Source organism: Emydura macquarii, unplaced genomic scaffold, assembly GCF_026122565.2.
Source record: "Emydura macquarii macquarii isolate MOO-44397 ecotype Brisbane River unplaced genomic scaffold, CSIRO-AGI_Emac_v2 contig_2372, whole genome shotgun sequence".
NCBI classification, from domain to species: domain Eukaryota; kingdom Metazoa; phylum Chordata; order Testudines; family Chelidae; genus Emydura; species Emydura macquarii.
Window position 1 is genome coordinate 1,617,194 of NW_027132509.1, and position 13,672 is coordinate 1,630,865.

General features: G+C 39.3%; 1 protein-coding gene across 2 annotated transcripts in view; it reads right to left on the bottom strand.

Annotated features, from left to right (window-relative positions):
• Positions 1–13,672, bottom strand: part of CACUL1 (CDK2 associated cullin domain 1) — a 62,233-nt gene that overhangs the window by 16,566 nt on the left and 31,995 nt on the right. For both annotated transcript variants that reach the window (XM_067561308.1, XM_067561307.1), the window contains exon 5: positions 5,027–5,129. In XM_067561308.1, the coding sequence (XP_067417409.1) occupies positions 5,027–5,129 (103 nt within the window). The remainder of the gene's footprint in view (positions 1–5,026; positions 5,130–13,672) is intronic.

A 13,672-nucleotide genomic window follows, 5' to 3' on the forward strand; every position in this document is an offset into this window, starting at 1 on the left:
TAGTTACAGCTAAATGATTCCTGCTCAAGACAAGAATGCTTTATCTCTGGATCAAAAAGATGCTTTTGAAGGCAATCTTTTTATCTTTGGAAATCACCAGACTGCACGAAATGGCTGGCATTATCACACTGTTTTACAAAGATGGGTTCCCTCCAGTACAACTAACTCTGAAAATTCCTCAATTCAAATACTGATATGGAGGGAAGGGGAAAATGGGCACGTGAAAACAGGAATGGTGGAAGTTTCAATATATGATGCCAACACTTATGGAGGCCCTTGGTGGTGCCCTAAGAATATAATCTAACAGACCCCAGCCAAACAAGTTAGTAAGCGCCACTGGTCTAGACTGAAAATAATCAGAATTATTTTGCCTTAGATTCTCTTCCAAATCTACTTTGTTCCTTATTAGCTTGTTCATTAGTAGACCGATCGATATTAGTACTGCTATTTCGCTCAGTATCTAGGATGCTGCATGGACCACATCATCTTCTTGGCGAGACTCACCTGTCTTTCTTTAGTTTCTGGAGTGGGAACAGGGGTCATCCCACATCTTTGTAATAGTAAATCACTGGTCTATCCATAGATAAGTAGAAAAATAATATGCTCTTTGGACATCAGACCCTCAACTGAGTTTTCAGCTTTAGAGTTGTGGTAAGCCCCCCTGTGGAGGTGCCAAGAAGTTGTTTATCTCAATTATGCTCTCATTTTTGTTATTTAAAACCTTTTCTGCCACTAAGGAAGGCAGCTGGATATGTTTTCAAATATAAGAAGTTGCAAATGGACCACAGAATTTCAGGTACCTATTATGCCATCAGTGAACAATGATGTCACTGAACAAAGTTATCTTTTTAAAAAAGATTCTTCTGGATACAAGACAGATCTGGAAGCCACGATTTTCCAAAAAGGACTCCAACTAGACCTGCAGAAAAGCCTGGCTTCCCGGACTAGAGAGTCTACTTTGTGTGTCAATAGCCAAATTGGGAAGGGATAATGGGCATTCTATCACCAGAAAAAATCAACAAACAAGATCTTTTTCCTGAAATAAAGAGGAGGAATTACCTGCACCACTCAATATTACGAAGGCTACCTGTTATACCCAGTTAAGTAGTTTTGCATTTAGTATTAAATGATTGGTGGAACATTTACAACTGCCTTATCAGCTTTAGCCTACATAAAAAAATATGGTTATATTCACTTAATTTATGTGGCTCTACTTTAGTTTAAAAGAGCTCTGACCTGACAATTATTTCTGTATGTGTAATTTATATATATAAAATTTCTATACATATGTACACACAGTTACGAGTGCACACATCTATATAGTATTTTTAAAAATATGATAACTGTCTAGAAGTTGCACACTAATAGCCAAATTCTGCAACCAGTTACACTCGTGTAATTTTGCAAAGGCAATCAAGTTGAATGGGCAGGAGCACAGGCAAAACGTGGCCAGAAATCTGCATACAGCTCACTTATTTTATGCTTTTTCTGCAAATCAAGGATGATTGTAGCTCCATCCTGCACTGGTCACAAGAGACTGTGTCCCATATGCAGTGTTTCCTTTTTCCTTCAGTGACTAATTCAGAACCACCACAAAACTCAGGGTATGCCTATGCTACAGAAAAGGTGTGTTCTTAACTCTGATTAAAACAGCAGTGAAGACAGCAGTTCAGCTTTTAAAACTAGTTAGCCTGAGTTCAAGGCCTGGCTCAACTATAGGCTTTAACTCACAACCCACTGCAACCCACAGCTCCCTGGGTATGTTAGAGGATTCCAAGAAAGATTAGAGTTCTAATCATTCTCTTCTCACCCTAACTACGTGGAAGCAGAAGCAAGCCCTATTTTAGTCAATAGGACTTTTGCCTTTGCCTTTACTGGGAACAGGAACAGCATATTAAAGGCAGAGAGCTCCATACCATTTCTCCTTTTTCTGACAATGCCTTCATGGAGGAGCACTTTACAAATCAATTAAACTTAAACTATACTCGTTTTCCCTCTTGAATGGGATCTGAAATAGAAATTTCAACTTTTAGCCTTCAATAGGATGACAAGATACCATCAACAAAAAATGCATTAAAAAGATGAACGAATTTTAAAAGTAAAAAAAGTTATTCCTTTCCTTTGTGTTGAGCCTATAATCTCCAAACATTTTTCATACTGACAGTTGGGGCGTGGGGGAAGAGGAGAATATAAACGTTAAAAAATGACAGCTTCAACATCTTATCAAAACTTTTTCAAACATATTGGAAAATCCAATCTTTCAAGAGGACCTCAAATTAAAGTTATCTTATTTGCCTAAGTAGATGCCTATTCGGAATATTTATTCACGTGATATTGTCTTCTTGAACTGTAGTAGCAGATAACCCAACATTGAAATTATCTTTTTTTAAATTAAAAAATGCAATATTATATCAAAGCTATTGAGTGAAAACATGGGTAGTCACTGAGGTATGATATAATATTGTTTTTGTTTCACAGTCTTTAAAAATATGAATGGGAAATTCATTTATTCTGGCATTAAATTTTAGAATGACAGGAAAATATTTGAGAAGGTTACTGCAAGATGTTTCTCAATTTCTCTATTATAGTATATAATATGTGCTGTATGCACTCAGTTACTTCCAGGGATATTTTAGCAAGTTTAAAATTTTGTTAAGACACCACTTTTTAATCTTTCTTTTTTAAAAACGCTATTCTAGTTAGGATATAAGAAAGTCAGATCACAGTAAAAAGTATGTAAAAGGTTTTAAAATACAACACAAGATGTTAAATGGTTTACTTCTAATAAGATGAATGGTGAGAATAAATAAATGAATTATACCAGGGTGTCCATTAACAGTGCATATCACACGAGGGTTGCCAATTTTGGTTGGATGTATTCCTGGAGGTTTCATCACATGACAATCTTTAATTAAAGATTAACCTTTAATTCCTAGAGACTCCAGGACAATCCTGCAGGGTTGGCAACCCTAGAACAAAGCCACACAGTAGGTTTCTCTGCTTTCTGCAGTTTTTTATTTTTCATCTTTTTCCAATATTTTCTTTTAATTTGATTTCTGCAGCTCACCACAAAGCAGTAAAGAAAAGAGAGAGAGAACCTGTGGTAATCAAAGGAAAAGGTCCCATGTGGTACCTGGTAAGAAATTCTTTTTTCCTCTAATTTGTGCATTGCTTTTGATATTGCAATTATAATTCATAGAAAAATTATGAAAAGATCAGGAATTTCTTATTTTCTAAAGATTTTACCAAATGTGCTTCAGACCTTATCTCCTTACAGAAGATCACACTACATTAAAATCACACTAGTAGCCGAAAGCCTGTGCTGCCGCATGGTAATTTGTAAAGTCATGTGTGGTAAAAGAGCCAAAAATTGCAGAGAACTTAAAAACCGGACAGTAACAGACCATAAATCCTATTGATGATTGAACCCAATGATATTCTGAACAAAATGAGCTCTCAACCACGCTTGTAGCTGTTTCCATTGCTTCACACTGACTCAGACTTTTTATGCTTCAGAGTGATGTTTGGGTTTACTGTGTCCACTGGTTGTGTTGTGCCCAGACAGCTGTGTGGATTTGTGCATGTGACAAATGAGTAGTATGAATTGCCACAAGAGACTGTGTGTGTTTGAGGTGATTCAGTACACTGGTTGTGCTGTATGTGTTTATTTGCATCTGGTAGGGAGAGGGATTGTGCTTGGTGATTTATGCAGGTGGCAGATGACCCACTTAATCTACCATCTGTGCAGTCTTCTTTAGATAACCAAGGAAATTATAGCAAGGTGATTGGTTGAGCTACCTCTGATATCACAATTGTCTAGGACTCTTTGCATGGCATAGATGTATGTCTTACTATAGCTGTACAGTGCACGGGTCTACTCTGTAAAGTCAAAATGGCTGAGAACTTAAAAAAACTGAATTGTGACAGACCATGAAACCCAGTGATGATTCAACATAGGGATGTTCTGAACAAAAAGAGCCCTCACCTATGCTTGTAGTAGCTTTCATCACTTCATTGACTCAACAGGCTTCAGTGAGACAATCCTGGAATCTTATGACATAAATACTATTTTCAATGCTTTGAACATGCATATATAGTGCAAATCTATCTTCCATTGCAGTCAGAGACAAGTAGGAACAATGGCTGAAGCAGTGCTCTTGTGATTACTCAAAGAGCCAACAGTGACTTTTATCAGGCCCTAATCCTACAATTGACTTTGCTGTGTGGATGCCTGCTGATTTCAGTAGGGTTCCATGAAGGTAAAAGGGCCCACACACTTGGAGTTAAAGGCAGGATCAGGGTTTAAATCAGCCCAAAGTTCTAGGAAATCATCTGATAGTTATAGTATACTGCACCTACATTAACATAGTAGCATTAGAGAGAGAAAGGGCCGTCAGTATTACACAGTTATTTGGCTACCACTACTTTGTCCATCCCCCACCATTTTCTTAATTGTTGGGGTAGGAAGGGAGAGAGGGTATACAGCAAGACGACATCTGAGTTTTGCACCTGACTCTTACAACCACATCACACCAGTTACATTTTACCTGACATTTTGATACTGAAACTAGAAAACGGCACAAGCAGCCGGACAATAAAATATTGTGCCAGCATAATTGTAAGGTGGACATCTCTGTCGTCAAGTACTTGGACAACAGTGACATCTACACAAAATGATGTTTGTGAAAGAGTAATTGTTGTTTTTGGCACTAATATGCCTCATTCTTCCTCCTAGAACATTCCTATATTTATAGCTTTATAAATAACCAACCTTATTACACTGCTGCATTTTTACTGGTAGATCCAAAAAAAACCCAACAGTATGGCACCCATTCCACTATCTTTAAATCTTGTTTTAAGTACAGTTCTTGGAATCTATATTTAAATCCTCTAGTCCTTTGCCATTTTGTTACTACTTGTTCTGCTTTATCTCCTAAAACCTACACTTGAAAATACTATAGTTTCCCAGAATTACGACAGAATCGGATTGCCCCCATTTTAAGAAAAGTCCAGTAAATTTACTTACGCATTAGGCTGTAAATGTGCTTTTCTGCAACATGTTCCGTAAACAGCTTTATAAGGTCATCTTTTAAGTCTCTGTTAAGCTTGGTTTCTATGTAAAATTTATTCTGGAAAAAATACAGACAGAGGTTTTTATATTTGACGTTACAATAGCACACTAAGCAAATATACTTTACCACTGAATGGATTCCAAATTTAAAAATTATAATAATTCTATTGTTTGAGTTCTAAAGTGATTACTTGCTAATCTTATTCATATTACACAAAACAGCCCTGATTCTACAAACATGCAACATGCTTAAAGGCAAGTACATGAGTAGTACGACTGAAGCCAACGAGACATCTTTAAGGTAAGCACATGCATGTTTGCAGGATTGGGATTTGTGCCTGCATAATACATTTTATTTTAATGAGAGGTTTGAACAGGCTGTAATACCAAAATAGGTGTGGATATCATGTTTATAACAAAAATGTGTTTATGAAAGACATATTTGAATAATTTTTCATCAGCTTCATGGCAAGGGAGAAAGTTAGCAGATTTTGTGCCAGAGCTAGTCATTTCATGAGAATTTTACATGTCTTCATTAATGACGGTCAAATAATTTATGGACAAAATTGACTGATTTGAAATTATGGTCTGGTTGGAGAGGTCCTGCAGATTTAAGTTTTTTGGTTTAGGCTTTTTTGTAAACTGTTTTTAATCCACGATTCCAACAGAAGACCACCATTGGACAGTCACTATTTACACTTAACCCAACAATATTTTTGCTTTGTTGCCACAGAGTCAGTCAGCAAGCAAAAATAAGCACCAATCAACACACCCTATTCCCTGGGAATAAATCTCTCTGCAGATAACTAGGAGCGTAAACCAATTATAGAAGACAGTGTAAGTGCATTGAGCACAATACATGCCAAAACAGAAGCCACTTTCTTCCCAGTAGATCTATGGAGGAAAGGAAATGTGAAATACTAGAATAGAATTCATTTGCTATTCTCTAACCAGAATCTGCAATACATTAACTAGACCAGAAACAGATTTCTTTTGCACTATCATATTTCAGAAAAACCAACTTTGTTTAGTAACTTATGTTAATAAAACAGTAGTCCTAAGTTTGAAAGGAATTTAGGGAAAAAATTTGAAATGTTAAAGTGTTTGTTTTGATTCAATTTACCATATAATAAGTGTTTTAAAGCACCTTGATTCCTTGCTCAAAGATGCTGGTAAAGTTTGCAAAAATGCCTAAATCCAATTGATTTTGATAAAGACAACAAACATTTATAGCCAAGAACAAACACAAGAGGAACATCCACAGCAGCCTTTACAAACGTAGTAAGTACCAACAAGTCTAGTCACTGATGCAATGGGGGGGTTGAATTCTACCGGGAGCAATATTTTTGAATGTATTAGCTTTTCACACCCTCCTCCCCTTCAACTCTGACCACACCCCCTCGTCACATCCTCTGCCCCCAATTTATAGAAAAAAATTGGTGTTAACGTGTAACCAGTACAAGGTTAGAGTGACAACAAGGCAGTTTGTAGTTTTCACATGTTGACAGGTCAAGGTCAACACTTGGAGACTAGGGCTTTGACCTGTTAAAACATTAAAACTACAAGGTCCCTTTACTTCATTAGGATTTTACTATGTGTTAGGCAATGTGATAAGAACACACCTTTCCTCCTAATGAAGGCCAGGCCACAGAGCAAGAGACAGGAAGGGACAGGATAGGAGTTGTATTTACACAGAACCCAGAGTCAGGGAATCAGGAGAGGTGAGGTAGGAATTGAGGCAAGGGATGAGGTGTCTTGCTCTCCTTCTCCCACAGCAGCAAGGGCAGAGGCGCCCTGCTGCCCTTGACTCACTACAAGATGAAGAAGAAAAGCCTCTCTCTTCCTTTTTGCCATTAGATAAAGAGGCGTAATTCTTACCTTGAAAGATTAAAAAAAAAAAAAAAAAAAAAATTGGAGGAAAGAAACAAGTGAAGATGCACTCGAGTTGTGTCAACTGATGAGTCACAAGGTTTTGCCTCCTCTATATGGAACACAAATGAATGGAAAGCTATTTATGTCTGTTTTTCTAAAAACTAAGCTCTTGTCTACACTAGAAAAATAAGTCAACCTAATAGAGGACAACTTAAAGTCACTGCAGTAATTACTGCGGTGGCTGATGTCCATACTATGCTCTTTGTGTTGGCTGAGTGTGTCCTCACCACTTCCACCGACTTAAGAGAGGCAGAGTGAGGAGCGGAAAACCCGGTCTTTCAGCTCCCTGCCATGGGCCTCCCCACGCGGCCCCTGGGCTCTCAGTGGGCTCCTCCGCGCTCTCCATTCCCCGCCGAGAGCCGGGGGAAGCCTCCCGGGGCTTCCTCCCTCTCCTCCTCACCCCTGGGGAGTGGGGTCCAGCAGCCCCGGCTTCTTGCCCTCCGGACCCTGGACCCCAGCGGCAGCAGCCTTGTTAATTTCATGGCTTGAAACTGACAAGGCTACATGGAGAAGCAGCCTAGGGCTTGTCCCCTCCCCACTCTCTGCCAGGAGCTGGGGAAAGCCACCTGGAGCTTCTCTGTTCCCTGCTCTCTGCTGGGAATGGAGACCAGCCACCAGGGCTTCTCCCCCCGCTCTGGGAGCAGCGACCAGCTGCTCAGCTCGCAGGGGGCTTTCTTGTCAATTTCAGCACTCAGGAATGACAGCCCCACAGCCTAAGTAAAGGATGCCCTGTCTAAGCCGACATAAGCCTTACAACCCTCTCACTGAGGTAGTTTTATTATGTCAACATAGCAAGGGAGTTACATCAATGGGAGTAGCATTTTAGTCTGTACACCTCCACTGTTCTGACGACAAAAGTTGACAAAATTCTCCAGGGTAGACCAGCTCTAAGTTTTGAATCTAAAGTTTACGAACAGAGAAGATGTCTAACAGAACTTAATTAGTTAATAGAATTCAATTAAGTATGAATGCACTTAGTATTTATGTTGAACTGGACACATCTATGTTCATGGAAACTAAGGGCCAGATTCTCTCTCTCACCACTATGCGCTCAGAGGTAGGACTGAAGGGTAGGCAAAAGTATTAGAAAGCTGGTTGCCCCGGTTCCCAAAACTATTCCAGTTGTGAGCCAGGCCCTGATGCAAGTCCAATAGAGAGGACCATAACCAGCTGAGAATTGGCATGATAAAGCAGTAGTTCCCAAACTTTTTACTAAGGAGACCCATCGGCTGCATAGTGTCTTTTTTTGGGACCCTCCATTACATATATGCATCCTCCAACCTAGTATCATAACTCTAATTCCAGCCCAGTGCAGAGGGGGTGAGGAGGAGGAGTTTGGAGAGCAAGCCTCACCCTTCACTCAGCCTGCAGTAGTGGCTCCTATCCTGCAGAGCTAGGCCCAGCTTCCTGATTCAGGTGTTGCTATCTGGTACACAGGATCACAGCACCACTCAAGTTTGTCATTGCCGACCCTCCATGGCATTGCTACCTGGCACATGGAGCTTGACATAAGTTTGACCAAGCTGCCCCTCCATGGTATTGCAGCCCAGTGTTCAGAGTCACAGCGCCTTTCATGTTTGGCCCAGGTGCCTCTCCATGGCTTTGGGACCTGGCACGGGGTGGGGTCACAGAACCATTTGGGTTTAGCCCAGCTGCCCCACTGTAAAAAGGGAGTGGAGAGCCAGGCCCAGACCCACAGAATATGAGCCACTGCCACAAAGTTAGTGCAGGACTGGCTCACTCTCCAAACACATCTCCCCCCATACACTTCATCCCAGACTGGACAAAGTGTTGTTTGCCCAAGGCCTTGTGATCCATCCAGAACTTCCCGGGACCCACCAGGTGGGAAATACTTTAGCAAAGCTCAGCTCCAATACATCATCTTCTCTATCCTGATATGCCAGTTACACTGGGAGAAGGCAACAATTTGCATAGGAGTTGACTTGGCAACCTTTGTGGCAGTTGAGAATTCCCCACTACTGTGGAACTATCAACTGGACAGTTATGGCCTGATATCCCCTTTCTGCCTGTCAGGCAAAATAAACTGGGGCTGAGAATTTGGCCCCAAAGCATTAGTACATAAATCTGAAGAGAATTCTTTGTACTTTCACTTCGTAGGGGGTTTTGGGTTTTGGTGTATTATTTAGCACACCAGTAATAAGATCAAGAATAAGCTTTTCAGAATTAGGGCCTTGTGATATGTTTAGCTTAGCTCTTCTGGAATCCAGTGCAGTTGTGCCTCAGTTTCCTCCCTCAGGTAGTGGTTTGTGTTTAATTACATATAAGATTACAAGAGCCCAAGACAAAATCATTCTGGTTTAATAAAGTCTCACATAATGACACCTCTCCTGTGGTCTGGTTCAACATTTTCCCAAAGTAACTCCAACACTTACACGGAGATGCTTCCGTTCAGAGCCTTCCCCTTAGTTTGCACAGGCTTTATTTGTTTTTAATATAAAATATGCCTGGGACCTGTTTTCTTGGTTGAAAAAAAAAAAATGCTGCTGATAAAAGTACATAGGAAATACTTCTTCATCGATAGCATTTTTGAAAGGCATCCTTGATTTTGTGGTTCTCCAGAATCCATGCCAATGCAAAGGAAGGACACATTCCCCATGAAAGGGAACATATCACGTAACTTGAATCTATATATCATAACAAAACAAAACAAAAAAGAGGACAGAATGATGATTTGCCTATTTTTCAGTAAGTGATGTAGTGAGAAGCCTGTTAGCTCAGTCTGACTTGCACTTTGGGACTAGAGCCACCTCACCGTGAGCATCTCATTGCAGAGAATAATTGGTGCTCAGCATTCTCGTAGGTAGAGAGATCTGATTGATTCCTAATCAGCACGGATACATATTTGAAATACACGGAAGACAGGCAGATAAGTAGTACATACATAGCCATAATATATGTAAGGCAAGACTCATCACCATAATAAATGGTGAATAAATGGTACCATCTCCATGATGCTAACACTAATTTCTACTCTTCACCATTCCCAGGTCTGAGGAAGTCCTATCTGTGGGATTGTTTGGTTTTTTTCCTCCCTCCAATATGATATTTGGTAGCATTTTCAGCAAGTCAAAGCTGCAATGAATAGTGACTCTGTTGTAAAAAAGGACAGAAAATATTAGATTTTAAATATCAAAAGAAGAGTCACCTTGAGAATTCTGAGAGTCCAATTCTGCCACCCTTACTCATATGAATAATACTTTAGTGTGAAAGTAGGTCTACTGACTTCAGTGGGGCTATTTGTGCAGCATGGTGCTACCAAGGCAAGGCAGACTGACAGAATGAGACCCTAAATCTTCAGTATAATCCTACTGGGAACAAAAAGCTAATTTTTTTCTTTACATCTTCTAATCACTGAAGCTTCTAATAAATTTAATTAAAGACTTTCAAAGACTTTTAAAAACAATACTGGAGCAGTCTTTAAATTGTTTCAGAAACCTGTATTCTAGATCATTCGAACTGTTGAAATAGATGGTAATAAACCTGTCCCTTTGAAACAATTTCATTATGTTTAAATCAAGCGATAGCTTTTTTACTCATAAAGCTAGCATTATTTGAACATATGCCTAATCCTGCTCCCATGGAATTAAGAATTCGACATCTACTGCAACCATTGCCAGACTTAGCTAGAGAATATAAAAAAATTGATAGAAATAAATTTGCTCTCAATTCTCTTCCTCTGTCAACATACTTGAAATTACCTCTGTTCTAAACCTCAAATAAAACAGACCCAAAGAGGAAAAAAAATAAGTCAAATAAACCTGAGCAAGCAGTTTTCAAATCAAATGCCTCTAGGAGCTGCGACTTTAAGAAAAACACCAAGAACTGCAAGACTCATCATAAAATCACAAGAGTTTGATCACTCAGTAGGAATAACTGATTAAATATTTGAATGGGAAGTTGTGCTTCATAATGGCTTCCTCCTTCAAACAAGAAAGGTTTCCTGTTATCCCATAGTTGGCTTTTAGCTGGAATGAGGAGATGTTCCTCACTGGAAAGCTGATGTTTTTGCATTACTTAGGTCTTTAACATTTAAGCCTTTTCTTGATGCTCTTCTATGCAGCAATGACAGATGAAATTGTTCAACGGATAACAAGAGTCCAAAAATTTTCTTAAAAACAACAACTCAGGTGAAATGAAATAGTTAATTATGTTAAATTTTAGAACCGTTTAGTTCAGAAGAGTTGCATAAATATCAGAATGGCCATACTGGGTAAAGCCAATGTTCCCTCTAGCCCAGTATTCCTCTCTGAGAGTGGCTAGATTCTTCCAGCAATTGGAAGTTTAGGGACATATGGAGCTGCACCCCGATTATCTTGGTTAACAACCAATGATGGACATATCCTCCACAAACTTATCTAAATGTTTTTTTTAAAACTCACTTATATTTTTGGCCTCATGGCAATGAGTTCCACAGGTTGAGGGTGCATTGTGGGAAGTAGTATTTCTTTGTTTGTTTTAAACCTGCTACCTATTAATTTCATTGAGTGACACCTGGTTCTCGTGTTATGTGAAGAGACACACACCACTTCCCTATTCATTTTCTCCATACCATTCATAATTTTATGGACCTCTTTCATATACTACTGCAGTCGTCTCTTTTCTAAGATGAACAGTCCCAATCTTTTTTTCTCTCTCCTTGTATGGAAGCTGTTCCACCCCCCTAATCATTTTCATTGCCCTTCTCTGCACCCCTTTTCCAAATTCTAATATCTATTTTGAGATGGTCAACCAGAACTGCCTACAGTCTTCCACATGTGGGCATACCATAGATTTATATATTTGCAATAAGTCATAAAATATCATATCTATCTCTTTCCAAATTGTTCCTAACACTGTTAGCTTTTTTTTTTTGACCACTGCTGCACACTGAGCAGATGTTTTCAGAGAATGATTCACAATGACTCCAAGGTCCTTGGGGGACCCTGATATTTACCCCTCTCCATTGTGAAAACTGACCATTTATTCCTACCCTTTGTTTCCTATCTTTTAACCAGTTACTCATCCAGGGGACCTTCCTTCTTTTCCCATGACTGCATAGTTTGCTGAAGAGACTTTGGTAGGGAAATTTGTCACAAGTTTTCTGGAAGTCCTAGTGCACTTTATTTACTGGATCACCCTAGTCCACATGGTTATTGACTGCCTCAGAGAATACTAATAGATTGGCAAGGCTTGGTTTCCCCTTTACAAAAGCCATATTGACTCTTCCAACATACTGTGTTCATCTATGTCATAGTGTTCACCTTTTCAACTTGTGGTCCGAAGACTTCTCGGAGTTCACAGACTATGTCTAAGAGGTCCATGAGAGGTGAATATGAAAATAAAGTTTCAGATCCCAGAAAAGGCATTCTGTTTTTCTGATTAATCAAAACTATGTAAATACCCACACCTACAGTTCAAAACCCAGAAGTATTGTCGTTACCATAGAAGCCCACAGTTTAGCACACATTTTCATACTGGATCAAATACTGTGCCGAGCACATGCAATGTTTATGGCTGAATTCTGTTCAGTCAGTTTCAGTCTCAGACTTCTATGGTAGGGGTCCGTGGACCACAAGTTGAATTTCTAAAGGGGTCCCCACCCTGATTTGAAATTTTTTAAGGGTCCACAAATGAAAAAGGATTCAAAACCACTGATCAGTGTGTCTGATAATTCTGTTCTTCACCATAGTTTCAACCAGTTTGACTGGTACTGAAGTTAGGGTTATTGGCTTGTAATTGCCAGGATTTCCCCTGGAACCTTTTTTAAAAATTTGCATTACATTACCTACCTCCAATCATCTGGTACAGAAGCTGATTTAAGTGAGAGGTTTCATACCACAGTCAGTAGTTCTGCAATTACATATCTGAGTTCCTTCAAAACTCTTGGGTAAACATCTGGTCCTGATGATTTATTACTGTTTAATTTATCAATTTGTTCCAAAACCACCTCAAATGACACTTCAATCTGCAACAGCTCCTCAGATTTGTCACCTAAAAATGACTTGGGTGTGGGAATCTTCCTCACATCCTCTGCAGTGAAGACCTATGCAAAGAATTAATTTAGCTTCTCCGCAATGGCCTGGTCTCCCTTGAATGCTCCTTTAGTACTTCTATCATCCAGTCGCTCCACTGACTGTTTGGTAGGCACCCTGCTTCTGATGTATTTAAAAAACCATGTGTTGTTAGTGTTTGTGTCCTTGGCTAGTTGTTCTTCAAATTCCTTCTCAGTCTGCCTTCTGATACTTTTACACTTGACTTGCCAGAGATTATGCTCCTTTCTATTCTCCTCAGTAGGATTTGACTTCCAGTTTGTAAAGGATGACTTTTTGCCTCTAAATGTCTTTTTTACTCTGCTGTTTAGCCCTGGTAGCATTTGTTTGGTCCTCTTACTGCATGAAGACAGCATCTGATTTGGACTGTGAATTATATTCTACAGTTTTCCTAAGGAAAATACTCAACTTTTCTCAATAGTAACTGGCGTTTTCATTCTTCATTAGGTTAGCAATAATAAGAGAGGACACTTCTTTTATACTTCATAAAAAGGTGTTCTGACTTTAATCTGATCCCACTGTTTTTAAAACATTAGCAGACATCACAATTAGTTTTGAAAAGTGATGCTGTGTTAAACAATTCAGAGAGGTGATTTGGCACATTCCCATACAAAAATCC